The sequence below is a fragment of the Coregonus lavaretus genome (assembly GCF_964263955.1).
Source record: "Coregonus lavaretus genome assembly, contig: HAP1_SCAFFOLD_8486, whole genome shotgun sequence".
Taxonomy (NCBI): Eukaryota; Metazoa; Chordata; class Actinopteri; order Salmoniformes; family Salmonidae; genus Coregonus; species Coregonus lavaretus.
Genome location: NW_028156171.1, coordinates 1 through 20,783, shown reverse-complemented (window position 1 = coordinate 20,783; position 20,783 = coordinate 1). Strand labels below are relative to the sequence as shown.

Below are 20,783 nucleotides of genomic sequence, written 5' to 3'. Positions count from 1 at the left end.
ACCAATCCTGAGAAGGAAGTAGCTGACTATTGGACAGTGCATACACTAATAACATAGAAAACGCCAGGGTAGTGGGTTCGATCCCCGGGACCACCCATACGTAAAAAATGTATGCACACATGACTGTAAGTCGCTTTGGATAAAAGCGTCTGCTAAATGGCATATTATATTATTATATTATAAAAGGGAAAACCTAGAATTTGGTCACTGGGTAGATGTTCTAACACTGATTGGCAAGTGCACCAGGTACCTGTGAGAAGGCCAGGGCGAAGGCAGGGCGTCGGACCACCTGGAGTACCAGGAGGTGACACACTCCCTCTCTCATGACGGACTTGTTCTCACTGTGAAACATACGTTGGTACACACCCAGCAGCCATGACGGGTGGAACAGACTGATGCCTGAGAGAAGACAGATGGACCATTGGTAGGCAGTATTTAGCAGGATTTTAAAAGGTTTGGGTTGTCACCTTATGGTTGACACAAACACACTCATCACCTTGACTATCATTCGCTGCTGTTTGGATCAAGGTATGGATTCTGTTGAGCACAGGGCGGACCACATGAATCTGGAAAGAAACAGAGGAAAGGTAATAGTTGTTTATGACGTTATAATGGTGTTATAAATGCATGTATAATGCATTATGAAGAGGGGTTTCATAGCAAGTGTTACCCATAATATTCCTTACCTGGTTCTCCTCCAGTGTCTCCATAACCAAGGCATAGTCCTCCCAGAACTCTCTGAGCAACTTGCTTCTGTCTGGGGCCCATCTGAATATGATCTCATCATCTGCAAAGGACTCACATAGTTACAACTAGGCTAAACTATACTGTTACAACTAGGCTAAACTATACTGTTTTAGAGACTTTAGTATTAATCTGTATAGTGAAGAAAATGGCTTCATATGGATAATATTATAATCAAGCTTGTCAGTCTGTCTGTCACATTTATTAGCATATTACCTTCAATTGACACTGAACTGCTTGGAAACTCGGCCGCCTCATCCTCCGACAGAGCGACACACCTTTTCAGCAGGTACAACGCCCGCTTCCGGGACACGTTGTCTTTGTGGGTCAGTCCATCTTGTAGAATCCTCCAGAACTGCAGAGAACGACGAGGGTCAGGTCGAGTATAGCTCAGACTTTGAGGAGGGGTGTGCAGCTGTAGTTTAGCCGGCGGGAAGAGATAGTCGGAGAGAGCTGTTAAACACAGCAAAGTGCGTTCTGTCACCACAGGTGAGTTCGTGTTTGAGCTGTCACTCTTGTGCCAGCTACACAGATCCTCTAAGATGAATTGGAGTGTACTCGCTATCCTCTCCTCGCTGTAGCAGTTGAGGAGAGTGAAAATAAGCCGAACGGTGATTTTGGACACCAGAGCATCCGATAACGTCTTTATACAGGACATGGCGGATGAGAGGATCGACGTGGTCAATTCTTCGTTGGATGAGAGAGTGGGTAGGATGACTGACATTGCTTCGATAGCCACGTCGATACCCAGCCGCCCCTCACCGGGAAGCTCTTCCTCCGTCTCCCCGTCTGGCAGCTGGAAGGATGGCAGGACAGTGCGGGCGACTCGCCCTGAAACTGCCGTGTCACACAGTGTGTTGATGCAGACAGAAAGAAGCCAGCACACAGCGTTGGTGATTTCACCCCTTCCATCTTGCACACTTTTACCATTGCATGCCATGTCTCCGTTCGAGACTTTCAAGAGAAGTGGTAAACATTGTGTCCAAATGATCGACTCAACCTTTCGTAGAAAGATGTCTCTTTTTGCAGTTGAAAAGGCAACTTTGTCGCCATCGTCAGATGTGTCCGACTGGGGTAGTTTACCAATCCCATCAATAAACGTTGTCAGTGCCTCTACTCTTTCTGTGTCCGGCCACAGATCACTTGGCCAGCACAACGTGTTAAACAAAGTATCCGGATCATGACAACTTGATAAAAGGGCATTTATTAAAATAGAAGACATTTCAAAAGCCTACTTCAACGTGTGTACGAAGATTCACAGATGCCCTCGTGTTTCTTGTCGGTATGTAAACTTCCTGATACGTCACTCACCGTTGCCAAACGCAACTCTCGCGATAGAGTTGCGTTTCTCATGCCAATAAAGCACTATGAATTTAATTGAAATAAAAACACTTTTTAGCAACCGAAAGCTTCAAACTAGCCCCACTGCACCATATTTGCAAATATGTATATAAATTAATGTGGCTCACTTAACCTGAGCAGTAGGAATTATTGTACTCTATACAACTCTCTCTATATATTACCTGCAAGTGAAAAACTGTTTTTAATTTATTTCAAACAACCCTAATTTGAGACAGACCCGCAAGATTTGTCTGATCTCCACCACTGACCACTCACATAATTCCTATCAGATACAAAATCTTACCCAACCAACTCGATGATCCCCTCACTCTCTCTTGCTGTTTTATAGGCAGGTGCATTTGGTGCAACATGCAGGACAGTCAAACTGATTTTGTTGTGTGGTTGAGAGGAAGGGCAATTTCAGGAGTAGCAGTAAATGCATGGGTCACATGAAGCCCATGTGACCTGTTGAGATTCAGTGGATCTGGAGATACTTTTCAGCGTCAATGCATATAACAATATACACCAATAGAACGCACTAGAATAGTTGTGCCTTTCATTGGAAGGAGTGTTCTTGAGCAAATCAACAAAAACGGTCAAAATAACAGGCAAATAAACTGGGGAAATAATGTCAATATTTCCTTGGATTAGTATTAAGATCATACCATAGACCACTGGTATTCAAACTTTTTCAGCGGGAACCCCATTTTTTCTGACAATTTCTGGGGACCCAATTTTTTTCACATTCATTTCCTAATTACCTCACCCCATGCCAAATATAATGTCACGACCTTAAAATCGGTACATTAGATTTTTACATCAACAAATAACCTTCAATTCATTACATTTTAATCTCTTATCAAATTGAAAAGAAACCAATAAATACATTTAATCAATCAAATGTAATTTTTCTAAATATCTTTCTCAAAAACGTTGTATATTGTCCCATACAATAACCCGTAAGCTTAAATTTTTGTTTAGTTTGGCGACACCAGTGCAGTTCCCCCGCAATGCCACTAGGGGTCGCAACCGACTTTGAATACCACTGCCATAGACTGTATAGTATCACAATAAAGAGATCATACCTTATCAGATCAGTATTTAGGCTTATTGTATCTAATCCAAAGTGCGCCAATTACACACTATAGTAACAAAGAAGCAACTGACCAATATAAAAAAGAGGTAACTGACCCCAATATGTGAGCTGAGCAACATAGAGAGTCTTTGTCATTGCTTAATTTATATAATAATTCCAGTGTATGCATGAAGACAATCACAGTAATAGTTCTAAGTACATAACTGTGCTGCTTATTAGTAACATTATTAGAGCTATGGCAGACTTGTAATATCATAAAATATCAATTTGATTCTTAAGTATTATTGCGACAGAATTAGAACAAATATACACAATCGTGTACGTATGATGTTCATTTCAGAGCATTCTTTTTTTACAGACAAACTGACAAAGGAAACAAAAGTAAAATGTAGGATTAAAAATGGTGTTGGTTATTTTTATTAATGTAATGATGATACATTTCATTTACACAGGATGTCAACGTGCAGTAAAGTACTTTGTTCTTCACAACAGACCATAAAGTACTTGGATTCTGGAGGTACTGCCTGTTCAAACTATGCCACGATTCACACACACCAATTAAGAAACTAACTGAAGAAGAAATGCAATGGTCACCCCCATTTACATAAGGACTATACAGCTGTGTATAATTTACAGTTATTGATATGGTTACAATGTGTTAGTACCTAAAAGTAAAAAATATAGTAAAATAGTAGAAAATATAAGACAATTATGTACAAAGTCTCTAAAAAAGGTAAAACAAAAAGTGTCAAACATGTTGAATAAATATGTAGAGTAGTTCTGTATTGGGATGACTATTGAAGGCGATGGCCTCCTTCCGTTTCACAATGAACGCTACCAATACCAATCAATGTCAGACTTCTTCTCTCCTCTTGAAAAGGTCCATAAAGTCGTCCAACATCTCTGTGCAGCCTCTCCCCTGTATCTGGGTCATACAGTAGAGCACAGGCTTGAAGAGGGGCATCCATGCTCCTTGATGTAACCAGGCCAGCACAGTACAGTACAGTTCGGCTCGGCCCGGTACTGTGAAAAGGCTATTGGTGCTCTTTCATGTAACCAAGCCAGCACCGTACAGTTCGGAAAGGCCTGGTTCAGTAGTGTGAAAAGGGTATTGGTGTTCACAGAAAGGTATTGGTGCTCCTTGATGTAACTAGGCCAGCACAGTTCAGTTCGGCCAGGTAGTGTAAAAACATTATGTTCTACAGTTAGAACTCACGCTGCATGCAGCCACTCCCCTGCATCCTACAGTTTCATTGGAGGGGGATGTAGGTAGAGAATAGACTTGAAGAAGGACATTGGTCCTCTGTTGTTCTACAGTATAAACTCCAACAGCTGTTCGTCTCCGAGTAGATCCAGGGAGAGGCAGTTCATAGACCTGTGTCCATAGAAGCTGCCCTTAGCCGGGCAGTGGAGGGGGACGTAGTAGCCCCCGTTGTTACACCCTGGGGGGCTCTTAGCGTTACTCTGGGGGTCCGGGAGGGGCAGGCCGAAGGTGTAGCTGTGGGAGGAGTCAGTGGGGAGGGTCGTGCCGAGGGGGGCGGGAGGGGGGAAGAGGCGAACGTCATCCAGACTCTGGCTGTGGCGGTCCACGCAATGGGATCTCGTCTTCAGGATCTGCAATACAGAAAGAGAGAAAGTTTATGAAAGTGATAAGAGATAGAAGGAGAGGAAAACATGGAGTATCCTGAGAAAGGAGGAGGAGGAGGAAGAAGAGGAAGATAGGAGGAGGATAGGAGTCTTACCTGTCCCAGGGTATCTTTGCTGCGTAGTGTCACCAGATCTTCACCTCTGTCTACCTGATCCCCCTTTAATCCTGTTAAAATGACATCACTGTAGTCAGCTAGAGGCAGGTACGTGGACTCCATTTTACACTCACATTTAATTTCAGCAATGCAAGAATCTGAAATAATATCATAAAATTCCCATGCCACTAGGGGGCATATGAGACTACATTTTTAACGTTCTTTATGAACAATAGCTCATCTCTGCTAAAGTTTCAGTACAATTAGTTAAACTAGTAGCAGTAGTACTTTTCCACAAATATATGGGGAAAATGCAAGTTTTGGTAGTATGTTATTTAAAAACACTTCTCATGTCCTATAAGTTCTCAGTTGTTAAAATATTTAGAATGTAATGTGATAAGAACTCATGTGGCTTACAACCTCACCTTCACAATGAGTCTCTGAGGTGAGCATAGGACAATCAACCGACACGCCCTCAATCAGCTCAGCCAATCTCAGCAATTCCTCTGCGTCGTCCACGGAAACCTCTCCTGGACTGTCCACACTGGCCTGCTGGGTCTCTGAAGAGGAGAATCAGAATACTTAGTGGAAAAATACTTTTGAATGAACGATCAATGTCCGCAATAATATTCCACTTAGAATGAAGTGATATGTACACAGAGTGTATAAAACATTAGGAACACCTTTGTAATATTGAGTTACACCACCTTCCCCTTCTGTCCTCAGAACAGCCACAATTCGTCGGGGCATGGACTCTACAAGGTGTCGAAAGCGTTCCACAGGGATGCTGGCTCATGTTAACTCCAATGCTTCCCACAGTTGTGTCAAGTTGGCTGGTAGTGGATCTCTACTCCGAATAACTCGTTCCATCTCATCCCACAGATGCTCAATTGGATTGAGAACTGGTGACTGGGAAGGCCACAGCAGTAAGCCGAATTCACTGTCATGTTTGTGGAACCATTCCTGGAAAATCCTAGCCTTGTGGCATGGGGCATTATCCTGCTGAAAAAATCAATTTGCAGATGGATACACTGCTGCCATGAAGGAATGCACCTTAATTGGCAATGATGTTCAGATATTCTGTAGTATTCAAACTTCGCTCCACTTTTACCAAGGGGCCCAATGTGTGCCATGAAAACACACCCCACACCATCACACCACCCCCACCAGCCTGTCATTTTGACACGCAGCATGATGGATACATGTGGTTTTCTCCATTCCCTAGTCCTCCCATCAGCGTGAAACAGCAGGAACCGGGATTCATCAGACCAGGCAATGTTTTTCTAATTCTCCAGTGTTTTCATTCCTTAGCCCAATGCAACGGTAGTTTCTTGTTTTTTGCTGAAAGAAGTGGAACTCTGTAAGGTCGTCGGCTACCATACCCCATTTGTGTCAAGGTACGACGAGTTGTGCATTATTTTATGGGTCTTTGGGGACCAATGTTGTACTGGACTGTCAGTTGACTAACTGTGGCCCGGCTGTTGCTCTGCACAATGTGTCAGCCTCCTTTGTCCTCTTTCATCAATGACCAGTTTTCGGCCACTGGCCTGCCGTTGGCTGGATGTCCTTTGGGTGGTGGGACCATTCTTGATACATACGGGAAACTGTTAAGTGTGAAAAACCCAGCAGCGTTGCAGTTCTTGACACAAACCGGTGCGCCTGGTACCGACTACCATACCCCGTTCAAAGGCACTTAAATCTTTTGTCGTGCCCATTCACCCTCTGAATTGCACACATACACAATCCATGTCTCAATTATATCAAGGCTTCAAAATCCTTCTTTAACCTGTTTCCTCCCCTTCATCTACACTGATTGAAGTGGATTTAAGAGGTGACATCAATAAGGGATCATAGCTTTCACCTGAATTCACCTGGTCAATCTATGTCACGGAAAGTGTATTTGAATAACCACACTAACATACCATGTAGAATTAAGCAATATATTTGGCAAGCATTGTAAGCAGTATCCTAGTGTGGATATTGGAACGTAGCCAAAGTTAACTGAACATGGAGTATTTATTCCATACCGCAGGTATGTGTGTGTGTATACTACCAGTCAAAAGTTTGGACACACCTACTCATTCAAGGGTTTTTCTTTATTTTTACTATTTTCTACATTGTAGAATAATAGTGAAGACCTCAAAACTATGAAATAAAACATATGGAATCATGCAGTAACCAAAAAAGTGTTAAACAAATCAAAATATATTTCATATTTGAGATTCTTCAAATAACCACCCTTTGCCTTGATGACAGCTTTGCACACTTGGCATTCTCTCAACCAGCTTCACCTGGAATGCTTTTCCAACAGTCTTGAAGGCGTTCCCACATATGCTGAGCACTTGTTGGCTGCTTTTCCTTCACTCTGCCGTCCGACTCATCCCAAACCATCTCAATTGGGTTGAGGTCGGGGGATTGTGGAGGCCAGGTTATCTGATGCAGCACTCCATCACTCTCCTTCTTGGTAAAATAGCCCTTACACAGCCTGGAGGTGTGTTGGGTTATTGTCCTGTTGAAGAACAAATGATAGTCCCACTAAGCCCAAACCAGATGGGATGGCGTATCGCTGCAGAATGTTGTGGTAGCCATGCTGGTTAAGTGTGCCTTGAATTCTAAATAAATCACAAACAGTGTCACCAGCAAAGCACCCCCACACCATAACACCTCCTCCTCCATGCTTTACGGTGGGAACTACACATGCGGAGATCATCCGTTCACCCACACCGCGTCTCACAAAGACACGGCGGTTGGAACCAAAAATCTCAAATTTGGACTCCAGACCAAAGGACACATTTCCACCGGTCTAATGTCCATTGCTCGTGTTTCTTGGCCCAAGCAGGTCTCTTCTTATTATTGGTGTCCTTTAGTAGTGGTTTCTTTGCAGCAATTCTACCATGAAGGCCTGATTCACACAGTCACCTCTGAACAGTTGATGTTGAGATGTGTCTGTGACTTGAACTCTGTGAAGCACTTATTTGGCCTGTAATGTCTGAGGCTGGTAACTCTAATGAACTTATCCTCTGCAGCAGAGGTAACTCTGGGTCTTCCATTCCTGTGGTGGTCATCATGAGAGCCCATTTCATCATAGCACTTGATGGTTTTTGCGACTGCACTTGAAGAAACTTTCAAAGTTCTTTAAATGTTCTGTATTGACTGACCTTCATGTCTTAAAGTAATGATGGACTGTCGTTTCTCTTTGCTTATTTGAGCTGTTCTTGCCATAATATGGACTTGGTCTTTTACCCAATAGGGCTATCTTCTGTATACCCCCCTACCTTGTCACAACACAACTGATTGGCTCAAACACATTAAGAAGGAAAGAAAGTCCACAAATTAACTTTTAAGAAGGCACACCTGTTAATTGAAATGCATTCCAGGTGGCTACCTCATGAAGCTGGTTGAGAGAATGCCAAGAGTGTGCAAAGCTGTCATCAAGGCAAAGGGTGGCTATTTGAAGAATCTCAAATATAAAATATATTTTGATTTGTTTAACACTTTTTTGGTTACTACATGATTCCATATGTGTTATTTCATAGTTTATATGTCTTCACTATTATTCTACAATGTAAAAAACAGTTCAAATAAAGAAAAACCCTTGAATTAGTAGGTGTGTCCAAACTTGACTGGTAGTGTATATGTGTGTGTGTGTGTGTGTGTGTGTGTGTGTGTGTGTGTGTGTGTGTGTGTGTGTGTAATACTTGAGTAACTGGGCAGCAGACCATAAACAGGTCATTCTGTGAGCTGTGGGAGGATGTGAGTAAAACATGTTTGCGTAATCTTTATCTTTCAAACTTCAACTTTGTGAAGATAAGATAGAGGATGAATGCTAGTAACACACTTCCAGAACACTGAATTCCTGAACAGTGACAAATCATGTTGTTGCTGTTGCTCCACTCCTTTTGAATTGATGACACTCACTCACCAAGTGACATGGCTGATTTTCTACACTTATCTTTATGCTGAGTGATTGAGACTAGTAGGGTGTCCAATCAAAAATGTATCTTTTGACCAATGGGTAAAATAATATGTTAATTGTGTAGTTAATCCTCTAAGAAAACCAATGGTCCAAACCTCATGTCTCTATCATAATCTGTTCAAAACTTATTGGAGTTTTTACCCTTGTAGGATGGTCAGAATTAGGGTGACTAAATCAATGGTCATAAATCAGGAAAATATCATGGTCAGCTAGGCTGGATGCTGTGAGAGAATTAAGGCTCCCAGACAGGCTTACCGTTGAACTCTACAGACAGGCTTACCGTTGAACTCTACAGACAGGCTTACCGTTGAACTCTACAGACAGGCTTACCGTTGAACTCTACAGACAGGCTTACCGTTGAACTCTACAGACAGGCTTACCGTTGAACTCTACAGACAGGCTTACCGTTGAACTCTACAGACAAGCTTACCGTTGAACTCTACAGACAGGCTTACCGTTGAACTCTACAGACAGGCTTACCGTTGAACTCTACAGACAGGCTTACCGTTGAACTCTACAGACAGGCTTACCGTTGAACTCTACAGACAGGCTTACCGTTGAACTCTACAGACAGGCTTACCGTTGAACTCTACAGACAGGCTTACCGTTGAACTCTACAGACAGGCTTACCGTTGAACTCTACAGACAGGCTTACCATTGAACTCTACAGACAGGCTTACCGTTGAACTCTACAGACAGGCTTACCGTTGAACTGGTCATCTTTCTTCTCAAATCCGCAGGACATAATACAATTAATGTGAAGTTCTTGTTCTTTTTCAAAGATTTATCAGAAAAAAGCATATCTCTGTGAAATGTCAAAGGAGCACTTTACATTTATTTCAGCTCATTACGTTAATTTTGCTTTTCGCGACCCGCGGAAATAACTTTGCAGACAACCACCACAAGATGTAAAATCCTCAAAAGTCTCTGTGAGAAAGCTGCACCGCTATGTCAACAGAGCTCGCTGCTTATTATCGGCTGTATTAGGTCACAAAATCTAACTTTTTGGGTATAATGTTAATGATATGTTAGAGAAAGACCCCACTGAACAATTCAGAACATGAAGAATCATATTTGTCTTGGTAAAATGTATTTTATAACATCAGGAAGGGAAATTTCATCACAAAAGCTTGTTTTCACCCACTCCGGGTAGAGTGGATGGATACCCTACATTGCGTAGGAGTGAGGCCGCCTGACCTAAGACAATGGATCAAGATACATCAGATACACACATTTCTGTCTTTCACTCACACACACTCACACACGCTTTGACTGTTACCTTAAACTCTAACCTCCTCTCCTCTCTCACCTTCCTCCTGCCACTCCTCTTCATCAGTGCGTGCTTTGCTGCCCGTGTCCACGCCCGAGGTGTGAGAACTCCCGTGACTCGCCGCCGAACTGAAACACTTCTCCATCCTCTTTCTCGCTCCCGTCTCCTCCTCCATGGACGCCATCTCCATGGACGCCATCTCCATGGACGCCATCTCCATGGAGATGCTGCTGTGTTGCCTTGTTGCGTCGCGGTCTGCCTCGATGCCCGAGCTGGAGGTAGAGTGTCGGGACAGGCCGGGGCTGCCCCCCTCGCTGCCCCCTGGAGGGTCTAGATCCAGGTCATCACTGATGTACGACTCCCTGTAGCGCTTCTTCTCTGGAGGGGGGACAGAGAGGGGAGGAGGAGGATGTTCAAATTCAGCCATTCATTCATGGATAGGAGAGGAGAGGAGAGGAGAGGAGAGGAGAGGAGAGGAGAGGAGAGGAGAGACACTTTATTGTGGAAATTTGACTTTGGCTTCGAACAGATTAAAATGCAAACGCAATCAAGAACATTTGTTATTAGCATTGTGCTACTCGATAGATAACCATTAGGCCTCATCTCTAATCACTCTGAAACGCATTCCCCTCCCTCCTCTCTCCCTCCCTTCCCTCTCCCTCCCTCCCTCCCTCTCTCCCTCCCTCCCTCCTCTCTCTCTCCCTCCCTCCCTCCCTCCCTCCCTCCCTCCCTCCCTCTCCTCTCCCTCCCTCCCTCCCTCCCTCCCTCCCTCCCTCCCTCCCTCCTCCCCTCCATCCCCACTCACCCTCGCTGTCCTCCAGCTGTCGGAGGTGTTTGAGGGCAGGCTGTAGACTGAGGTAAAGGCGGTGGCTGTTGCTGAGGTGCAGGAGGAGGTGGCGTGAGCGGAACGGAGAGCCTGTGTAGTAGACCAGCTTCCTGGCCGACGGCAGACCATCTGGCTGGATCTCAAATTTCTTCCCCTGGAGGAACAGGAGAAGGAAGGGCAACATGATGAAATCATTATTTATTTATTTGACCAGGTAGATTGAGTAAGAACACTAGGCGGCAGGTAGCCTAGCGGTTAAGAGCATTGGGCCAGTGACTGAAAGGTTGCAGGTTCGAATCCCCAAGCTGACTAGGTGAAAGATCTGTCTATGCCCTTGAGCAAGGCACTTAACCCTAATTGCTCCTGTGAGTCGCTCTGGATAAGAGTGTCTGCTAAATGACTAAAATGTCAATGTAAAATGTAACCCTGAGGAGATGAGGACATGATGGAATCATACACAGCTCAGTGTTATTAATACCCTCATTAAATAATCATTACAATACCACTTCATTTAAAAGACAATGGAAAGAGCATGACGCTAGTAACACCAAGGTTGTGGTTTCAATTCCCGCCGGGATTGCATACATACATACACCATAGACCTGCACTCACTGTACAGGAAGTCACTTTAGATAAGTTAATAGCATATAAAGTAGAGGGTACCAGGAAGGTGAGTCGTCCCACGTTGGACCAGGGGAAGTCATAGAGAAGCTGCCGAATGTTGTCCACCTCCTGGGGAAATGACACACACATTACACTGGGAAAGACATTGGTTACACTTCCGTTTAAAGGGTTTATTAGTAGCTTATGGATAGTGAATCATTAGTTCATATGTAGTAAATCATGAATAAACAGTTTTAAAGTATGAACCAAACTCATTGGGTCAAATTGGGTGATCATCCTTTTGGTGTTTGCCAAATAGTGAGCTTCTGTTGAGGCAAATGGTTGGCTTTTGGCAGCATTCTGAGAGATTCATACTTTATTCCAGACAGTATCATGTAAAAACGTTTTTCTTGATAGGAAGATGTACAATAAAACATGTGTTTCTCTCCTTTTTCAGTGGGTCCATCTTGACCTAGCTAAGACCAAGAGGCCATGAGCTCTGATAGGTCCTCACAGTCTACTGGGTGTTTATCACACACACACACACACACACACACACACACACACACACACACACACACGGTATCTCACGGTCTACTGGGTGTGTAATCACCTTAACCCCCCTAAATCACTACGGCCCCTAGATCCCTAACTAATCCTCCCAGTGTGTGTGTGTGTGTGTGTGTGTGTGTGTGTGTGTGTGTGTTTGTGTGTCTAATCCTCCCAGATGGCCTCTGATGGACAAATCAAAAGGCTGAGGTAGGTTGACACCCAGACCCTGGTTTTGTCCTAAATGGCACCCTAGTCCCTACTTAGTGCACTACTACCCATAGGGCTCTGGTCAAAAGTAGTGCACTATGTAGGGAATAGGGTACCATTATGACTCAGACCATATCCCGTGTTTTACTTCTGTTTCTAGATAACCTACAAATTCCTCACATGGTTGATGTAGAGGGCAAAGTAGGAGGAGGAGGAGGAGGAGGGATGGTTTGAGAGGAGGCAGGTTCACTCTGACACACGTAGACAGATGAGACACATATCCTCAAAAACAGCGGCATTAAACCACACACACACACACCTGATAAAGCTGCATTCCTCTGAGGGTCAGCCCCAGCAGAGCTGTGCCTCTCTCTTCTTTCTTGTCCTGAGAGAAAGAAGGATTGAAGAAGGAGAATGAAGGATGAGATGTCAGTCAAGCATCTGAGCCCCCCAAGATAACAAGATAACAGGCAATACCACAGCTATATAACCCTAACCCAATCCCACAGCTATATAACCCTAACCCAATCCCACCGCTATATAACCCTAACCCAATCCCACAGCTATATAACCCTAACCCAATCCCACCGCTATATAACCCTAACCCAATCCCACAGCTATATAACCCTAACCCAATCCCACAGCTATATAACCCTAACCCAATACCACAGCTATATAACCCTAACCCAATCCCACAGCTATATAACCCTAACCCAATCCCACAGCTATATAACCCTAACCCAATCCCACAGCTATATAACCCTAACCCAATCCCACAGCTATATAACCCTAACCAAATCCCACAGCTATATAACCCTAACCCAATCCCACAGCTATATAACCCTAACCCAATCCCACAGCTATATAACCCTAACCCAATCCCACAGCTATATAACCCTAACCCAATCCCACAGCTATATAACCCTAACCCAATCCCACAGCTATATAACCCTAACCCAATCCCACAGCTATATAACCCTAACCCAATCCCACAGCTATATAACCCTAACCCAATCCCACAGCTATATAACCCTAACCAAATCCCACAGCTATATAACCCTAACCCAATCCCACAGCTATATAACCCTAACCCAATCCCACAGCTATATAACCCTAACCCAATACCACAGCTATATAACCCTAACCCAATCCCACCGCTATATAACCCTAACCCAATACCACAGCTATATAACCCTAACCCAATCCCACCGCTATATAACCCTAACCCAATCTCACAGCCTAACCCCTCCACTGGGAACATTGCTTGAATCCCAAATGGCACCCTATTCCCTATTTAGTGCCCTACTTTTGACCAGGGCGCATGTAGTTCAGGTCAAAAGTAGTGCACTATACAGGGAATAGGGTACCATTTGGGTCCAGACATTGGGCTTGGCTCAGAGTAGAGTGGAGACGGAGAACGCAGACGAATATACTGTAACATTCTGTGTTACCTAATACAGCAGCCCCCCCACCCCACACACCTTATTTAAACTGGATACATTCGTTTAAGAGTGACAATTCAAACATCAATGCAAATATCTCTGTTTAGACGTCTAATGTCTGCTATGGCTCTGTACCCTACACGTTGGAACTCCATATCTCTGTTTAGACGTCTAATGGAATTTCAACGTGTTCTGAGCTTCTGAGTCTGGTTGCTCTCTAGGTATCTTTCTTTTCGGGAAGTTTTCCTGCCACTGATCTCCTGTCTCTGTTTGGTCTTTGGGGTCTTAAGACATTTGAATGATTGCTTCACTCTGCTATGAGACCTCTGACTGACCTTCTGTAGCCTGTAGAAGGTGACGGGGACGTCCTCGAGACGACAGGCCTCTTTGATGAAGTGGAGTATCGCATCACGTGACGTCATGCCCCACAGCTCCTTGTGTACCTTGGGACCGTGACAGAGCAGGTAGTCCACCCCACGCTTCGCCACAATCTGAAGATGGAGACAGAGTGAGAAAACACATTGGGTCAATATTACTGTAGAACAGGGGTCTACAACCTTTTCTAACGTGAGAGCTACTCTTCATTTTTTATAGCTTTCAAATAGGCACATTGTTCTCCTCTCCTCTACCCTGCAACTCTTCCGCGGGTCTGTGATGTACAAGAGATGTGTTTTCTGCCAATATACCTTGTAAAATAATGGTCCATCAAATTATTTTTTAGTATTTTCTGGAATTCTGTTTTCTCCTGTTTTATTTGTCCTGGTTTTGTGAGACAAACAACGACAAACAACAAAAATGCTCCGAGTCCATGTCAATGCTTAAATCACATCCGAAGACCCGTTTTTTTAGATCAGAAAAAAAATACTAACAAATGTAGATTTGTGTGTGTATTTCCCCTTTAATTGTGCATCTAGCGAGAGAGGAATGTGTCAGTGTAGCCATGTTGCTGCTGTTCGGACTACTGCTGCAGCACACCCCATGGCACAGTTAGCAAAACAATGGCCACCCAATTCATACAAATAATCATGATATAGATCTGTCAGGTAAGCCTACTTTGCAGTTAACATTTAATTGAGAAGGCTTTTGGGGAAAGTATTTCTGCCTACCACCCACAAGACGGTTATCGTTAGCGTCGCTAACTGGCTACATACTGAGTGATAGACAAACGCGTGCACCAAACAGACAGACGGGCAATATTGCTGGAAATTAATTGGCAGGTATTGTGTTACGTTTGGCTTTTCAAACCAATAGTGGCTAACCAGGGAGGGGATAATGTCAATGTGGCTTTGATTGGATAGTAACCAGGAGCTTTATGTTTATGACAGTTTGCATGGAACACGTGAAAACATGCAAGTACTTTAAGAATTGATTGGCGAGCTACTCATAGGTGGGCTGCAAGCTACTGCCAGCTCGCGATCAGCGGTGGAAAAAGTACCCAATCGTCATACTTGAGTAAAAGTAAAGATACCTTAATAGAAAATGACTCAAGTAAAAGTGAGTCACCCAGTAAAATACTACTTGAGTAAAAGTATTTGGTTTTAAATGTACTGTAATGAAACAGGCAAGGAGCAGGTCTCGAACCCTCTACCTTCTATAGGCCGAAGATAAGTGTGAAGTATTTTTTCTTAGTTACTTTACACAACTGCAATCTACCTGTTGGAGACCCCTGCTGTAAAACCATTTACAGAAGCATTTGCAGAGAGCGAGAGGGGGGGAGAGAGAGAGAGAGAGAGAGAGAGAGAGAGAGAGAGAGAGAGAGAGAGAGAGAGAGAGAGAGAGAGAGAGAGAGAGAGAGAGAGAGAGAGAGAGAGAGAGAGAGAGAGAGAGAGAGAGAGAGAGAGAGAGAGAGAGAGACCACATTCAGATAATATCGCTGTAGAACCATTTACTGAGAATGGCAGTGGCCACATGTAAGAACATGTACAGTATCTCAACACGTAGACTTCCCCAGGCCCCACGCACTCTCACACTTACCCAGGGAGGGAAGTACTCTTTGGGTTGGAAGTAGGGGGTGGGGGTGCCTCCCTGGTTCTGCCCAGGTAGGGGGTGGTCTTCCAGGTCAGCTTGTAAGGCATACCCAGCCAGCTGGAAGTACACCTGGAAAATGGGATTTCATTATGTTATTGTATGTTTGAATGTTTGCGATTGTCATACGATGAAGAAATCTCAAATAAAATGTTTGAAAGAAAGTAAGTACACCTCCTCCTGCTGACGACACTCAGAACGCAGCACCCTCTCTCTCAGGTCAGAGTAGTACAGACGCCTCGCCTTCCGCTCACTGGGGGAGAGGTAGAGAACGGTCACTAGATTTAATAACAAAGGAGTTGTAGGAGGTAAAGAGAGTTATTGAGATACAGAGCTGGGTATATTAAATCCATTGAGATTAAAAACCTATTTTTGGAGGGAGACCTCGAGTGCATTGTTGTTCAGTTCCAGCAATGGGTCTGAAGGATGATGGTATGTTTAGAGTATTAGGAAATAATCATGTTTGGAGCCTCACCAGATGAGCCTGCCATTCTCCACATAGTACTGCACCTTGAGGCAGAGCACCAGGGGGAGGGATCTCTTCTGTAACCCCTGAGGAAATATCACAACACAACCATCGTGAAACACAACACAACCATAGTGAAACACAACACAACCATAGTGAAACACAACACAACCATCGTGAAACACAACACAACCATGATGAAACACAACACAACCATCGTGAAACACAACACAACCATGGTGAAACACAACCATGATGAAACACAACACAACCATAGTGAAACACAACCATCGTGAAACACAACACAACCATAGTGAAAGGAGTGGGAGGAGTGTGTGTTCTGATTCATGCCATGCTATAATACATCAATAAGTAGATTATTGTAGCACTCTTACCTTCCCTGAATCTTGCTTCCATTCCTTAGGGAAATACTTGGTCAGCTTATCTTCCATGTCCAGAAAGATGTGCTCATTGTCTGAGGTAAAACAGGAAACATGACACCCTCAGTCACCAAACAAAAGAATAATGAATGAATGCGTAAAATCTACCTAACAATGACATTAATTAGAGAAAAGACTGAAAGACAAAAACACTTGTTCTTCCATTGGTGTGGTCAAAGCAACCAGCAGGCAAACAGCACAACTGTTGTGTTAGGCAAACAGCACAACTGTTGTGTTGACAGCTATGCTAATGCTAATACGCCTGTTTGCTTATAGGCTCTGCTAGCATAGCATACCAGCTCAGGAAGAAAGTAACAGTATTGACTGTTGGCTGGCTAGGCCTGCAGAGTAAACCAGACTACAAAAACCAAGTACATTTATGAAACGCTTATGTACTTCTTATGAATGCGTTATGTATGCTTTACGAATGTGTTATGAAGTGCTTATTTACGTACCCTTCAAATGAAGTGTTAATAACGAATCATTGTGTGTGTTTAATCCTCATTCTAATAGGTCTTTGTTCTCAAGGAAAACAAAATATAACTAAATGAAGTTAATCTTCTATCATCACAAATCATCTCAATGTGTTTTCTTTCAACAGTGGGGCTGATAAGATGGTTGCAGCTGTGAGGAAAGTGATAAGGGGTGCTGTATCAATGTGTTAGATACAAATTACCAGTCAAATATCCACTGGGGTTTGTAACATCCTGTCTCTGGTACGCCCCTGCTCCAACCTAACATGTTCCACTGGGGTTTGTAACATCCTGTCTCTGGTACGCCCCTGCTCCAACTGAACATGTTCCACTGGGGTTTGTAACATCCTGTCTCTGGTACGCCCCTGCTCCAACCTAACATGTTCCACTGGGGTTTGTAACATCCTGTCTCTGGTACGCCCCTGCTCCAACCTAACATGTTCCACTGGGGTTTGTAACATCCTGTCTCTGGTACGCCCCTGCTCCAACTGAACATGTTCCACTGGGGTTTGTAACATCCTGTCTCTGGTACACCCCTGCTCCAACCTAACATGTTCCACTGGGGTTTGTAACATCCTGTCTCTGGTACACCCCTGCTCCAACCTAACATGTTCCACTGGGGTTTGTAACGTCCTGTCTCTGGTACGCCCCTGCTCCAACCTAACATGTTCCACTGGGGTTTGTAACGTCCTGTCTCTGGTACACCCCTGCTCCAACCTAACATGTTCCACTGGGGGTTGTAACGTCCTGTCTCTGGTACGCCCCTGCTCCAACCTAACATGTTCCACTGGGGTTTGTAACGTCCTGTCTCTGGTACACCCCTGCTCCAACCTAACATGTTCCACTGGGGTTTGTAACATCCTGTCTCTGGTACACCCCTGCTCCAACCTAACATGTTCCACTGGGGTTTGTAACGTCCTGTCTCTGGTACGCCCCTGCTCCAACCTAACATGTTCCACTGGGGTTTGTAACGTCCTGTCTCTGGTACGCCCCTGCTCCAACCTAACATGTTCCACTGGGGTTTGTAACGTCCTGTCTCTGGTACGCCCCTGCTCCAACCTAACATGTTCCACTGGGGTTTGTAACGTCCTGTCTCTGGTACGCCCCTGCTCCAACCTAACATGTTCCACTGGGGTTTGTAACGTCCTGTCTCTGGTACGCCCCTGCTCCAACCTAACATGTTCCACTGGGGTTTGTAACGTCCTGTCTCTGGTACGCCCCTGCTCCAACCTAACATGTTCCACTGGGGTTTGTAACATCATGTCTCTGGTACGCCCCTGCTCCAACCTAACATGTTCCACTGGGGTTTGTAACATCCTGTCTCTGGTACGCCCCTGCTCCAACCTAACATGTTCCACTGGGGTTTGTAACGTCCTGTCTCTGGTACGCCCCTGCTCCAACCTAACATGTTCCACTGGGGTTTGTAACATCCTGTCTCTGGTACACCCCTGCTCCAACCTAACATGTTCCACTGGGGTTTGTAATGTCCTGTCTCTGGTACGCCCCTGCTCCAACCTAACATGTTCCACTGGGGTTTGTAACGTCCTGTCTCTGGTACACCCCTGCTCCAACCTAACATGTTCCACTGGGGTTTGTAACATCCTGTCTCTGGTACACCCCTGCTCCAACCTAACATGTTCCACTGGGGTTTGTAACGTCCTGTCTCTGGTACGCCCCTGCTCCAACCTAACATGTTCCACTGGGGTTTGTAACGTCCTGTCTCTGGTACGCCCCTGCTCCAACCTAACATGTTCCACTGGGGTTTGTAACATCCTGTCTCTGGTACGCCCCTGCTCCAACCTAACATGTTCCACTGGGGTTTGTAACGTCCTGTCTCTGGTACGCCCCTGCTCCAACCTAACATGTTCCACTGGGGTTTGTAACGTCCTGTCTCTGGTACGCCCCTGCTCCAACCTAACATGTTCCACTGGGGTTTGTAACATCCTGTCTCTGGTACACCCCTGCTCCAACCTAACATGTTCCACTGGGGTTTGTAACATCCTGTCTCTGGTACACCCCTGCTCCAACCTAACATGTTCCACTGCATCCATCTTATTCACTTCTTTCTTCACCTCATCCATAATCCCTTTATTTTTTCTACGATAAGTATTTTATTCGGGCTCATCCCTTTCTGACCACACCACATTCACCAGGCAGGCCACATGACTCACTCACAACACACTCCTCCATCCATCTCTCTTTTCATTAAAATCCCTTTCTCATTCTCTGACTCAGTTTCTTTCACCTCTTCTCTCCTCCTCCCTTTCACTCGTTTTGTTTTAACGAGACTCCCTAAGCTTGTCACCTCTCCTCCCCCCTACCTCTTCTTCTTCAACCGCTCTTATCCTCCCTTTACCTCCCTCCCTCTCTCCATCCCTACATGGATCCCTCCCTCCCTCCAGTGAAGAGGTGGAATGCAGGGGCACATTCCTGGCTTAATGAAGTTAATATTGTTGGAATCGTGGGCAGACCCAGACCAGAGAGGTGGCTGGCCCCCACACACTACACACGGCCGCAGGCACTCACACAAAAACAAAAGAGCTCTTGTTCAAGAGGTGAGCCACACAAGATTACCAAGGCATTTCAACATGGCAGAACCAAGAGAGAAAGAGAGAGAACAGGAAGGAGAGTGAGAAAGAGACTGACAAAACATTTGAATTGAGTTTGTCCAAAGGTTCCAGAAGATTAGACACCTCAGTCTCAGTAATGCAGAAACACACAACTAAAAACCTTCCCTTCTGATTGTATTGTGCCGTTACCCCGTTTTTGGCAACTAACCCAGTTCAGTTCTATTATGTAAACAGAATCCTAGTAGAAGGACCTCGAGGACTGGGGTGTTTGTTACTGGGGTGATTGTTACTGGGGTGATTGTGACTGTGTAGTGTGTGTGTCTGCTATAGTGTAGTGTGTGTGTGTGTGTGTGTGTGTGTGTGTGTGTGTGTGATACAGTATGTGTGTGTGTGTGTACATACTGCATTAGGAATACAGTGAGCATGACATCAGCTCGGTGAAGCCTACTGTAACTGTGTAATCAGAATACATTGTGATCCTCTGAATGTTTGTTATCTAACGCACTAGAAACATTTATTTCAGGTTCAAAGACTCTGGGGTGGATGTGTGGGAGGGTTGGCAAGGTAAGGGGTGGGTTAGGGTAGGTCTCAGAGGCCTGGGTCCACATTCAGACTCTGGGGTGGATGTGTGGGAGGGTTGGCAAGGTAAGGGGTGGGTTAGGGTAGGTCTCAGAGGCCTGGGTCCACATTCAGACTCTGGGGTGGATGTGTGGGAGGGTTGGCAAGGTAAGGGGTGGGTTAGGGTAGGTCTCAGAGGCCTGGGTCCACATTCAGACTCTGGGGTGGATGTGTGGGAGGGTTGGCAAGGTAAGGGGTGGGTTAGGGTAGGTCTCAGAGGCCTGGGTCCACATTCATAAAGCTTCTCGGAGTAGGAGTGCTGATCTAGGATCAGATCCCCCCTGTCTATGTAACCTAACTTACTAAGATCTATAATGCTAAACTGATCTCAGATCATCACTCCTACTATGAGACACTTTATGAATATGGGTCCTGGGTTAGGGCTGGTTTTG

At 44.8% G+C, this 20,783-nt stretch overlaps 2 protein-coding genes across 2 annotated transcripts; both read right to left on the bottom strand.

Moving 5' to 3' along the window:
* Positions 1-250: 250 nt before the first annotated feature.
* LOC311126717 (uncharacterized protein) lies at positions 251-2,008 on the bottom strand (the record flags this gene model as incomplete). The annotated part of the gene is made up of 4 exons (XM_084200708.1): positions 961-2,008; positions 687-787; positions 497-566; positions 251-399 (listed from the first exon to the last, which is right to left on the bottom strand). Coding segments are annotated over exons 1-4 (1,326 nt in total), but the record flags the coding sequence as incomplete, so codon positions are not given.
* A 1,556-nt stretch (positions 2,009-3,564) lies between these two features.
* LOC311126715 (FERM domain-containing protein 6-like) lies at positions 3,565-16,797 on the bottom strand. The gene is made up of 12 exons (XM_084200707.1): positions 16,686-16,797; positions 16,300-16,376; positions 15,999-16,077; positions 15,774-15,896; positions 14,135-14,290; positions 12,677-12,742; positions 11,659-11,727; positions 10,975-11,149; positions 10,209-10,547; positions 5,349-5,483; positions 4,924-4,994; positions 3,565-4,795 (listed from the first exon to the last, which is right to left on the bottom strand). Exons 1-12 carry the CDS (start codon positions 16,740-16,742, stop codon positions 4,493-4,495), a joined length of 1,650 nt encoding a protein of 549 aa, XP_084056833.1. The 5' UTR covers positions 16,743-16,797; the 3' UTR covers positions 3,565-4,492.
* Positions 16,798-20,783: the final 3,986 nt, after the last annotated feature.

Excerpts from the sequence above, each read along its gene's own strand:
- LOC311126715 (XM_084200707.1), bottom strand. The coding sequence starts at position 16,742 with ATGGAAGATAAGCTGACCAAGTATTTCCCTAAGGAATGGAAGCAAGAT. Across the intron at positions 11,728-12,676 it reads GAGGAATGCAGCTTTATCAG|GAGGTGGACAACATTCGGCA; the intron begins GTGTGTGTGTGT and ends TCATTTCCCCAG. Across the intron at positions 4,995-5,348 it reads CTCAGAGACTCATTGTGAAG|GATTAAAGGGGGATCAGGTA; the intron begins GTGAGGTTGTAA and ends TCATTTTAACAG.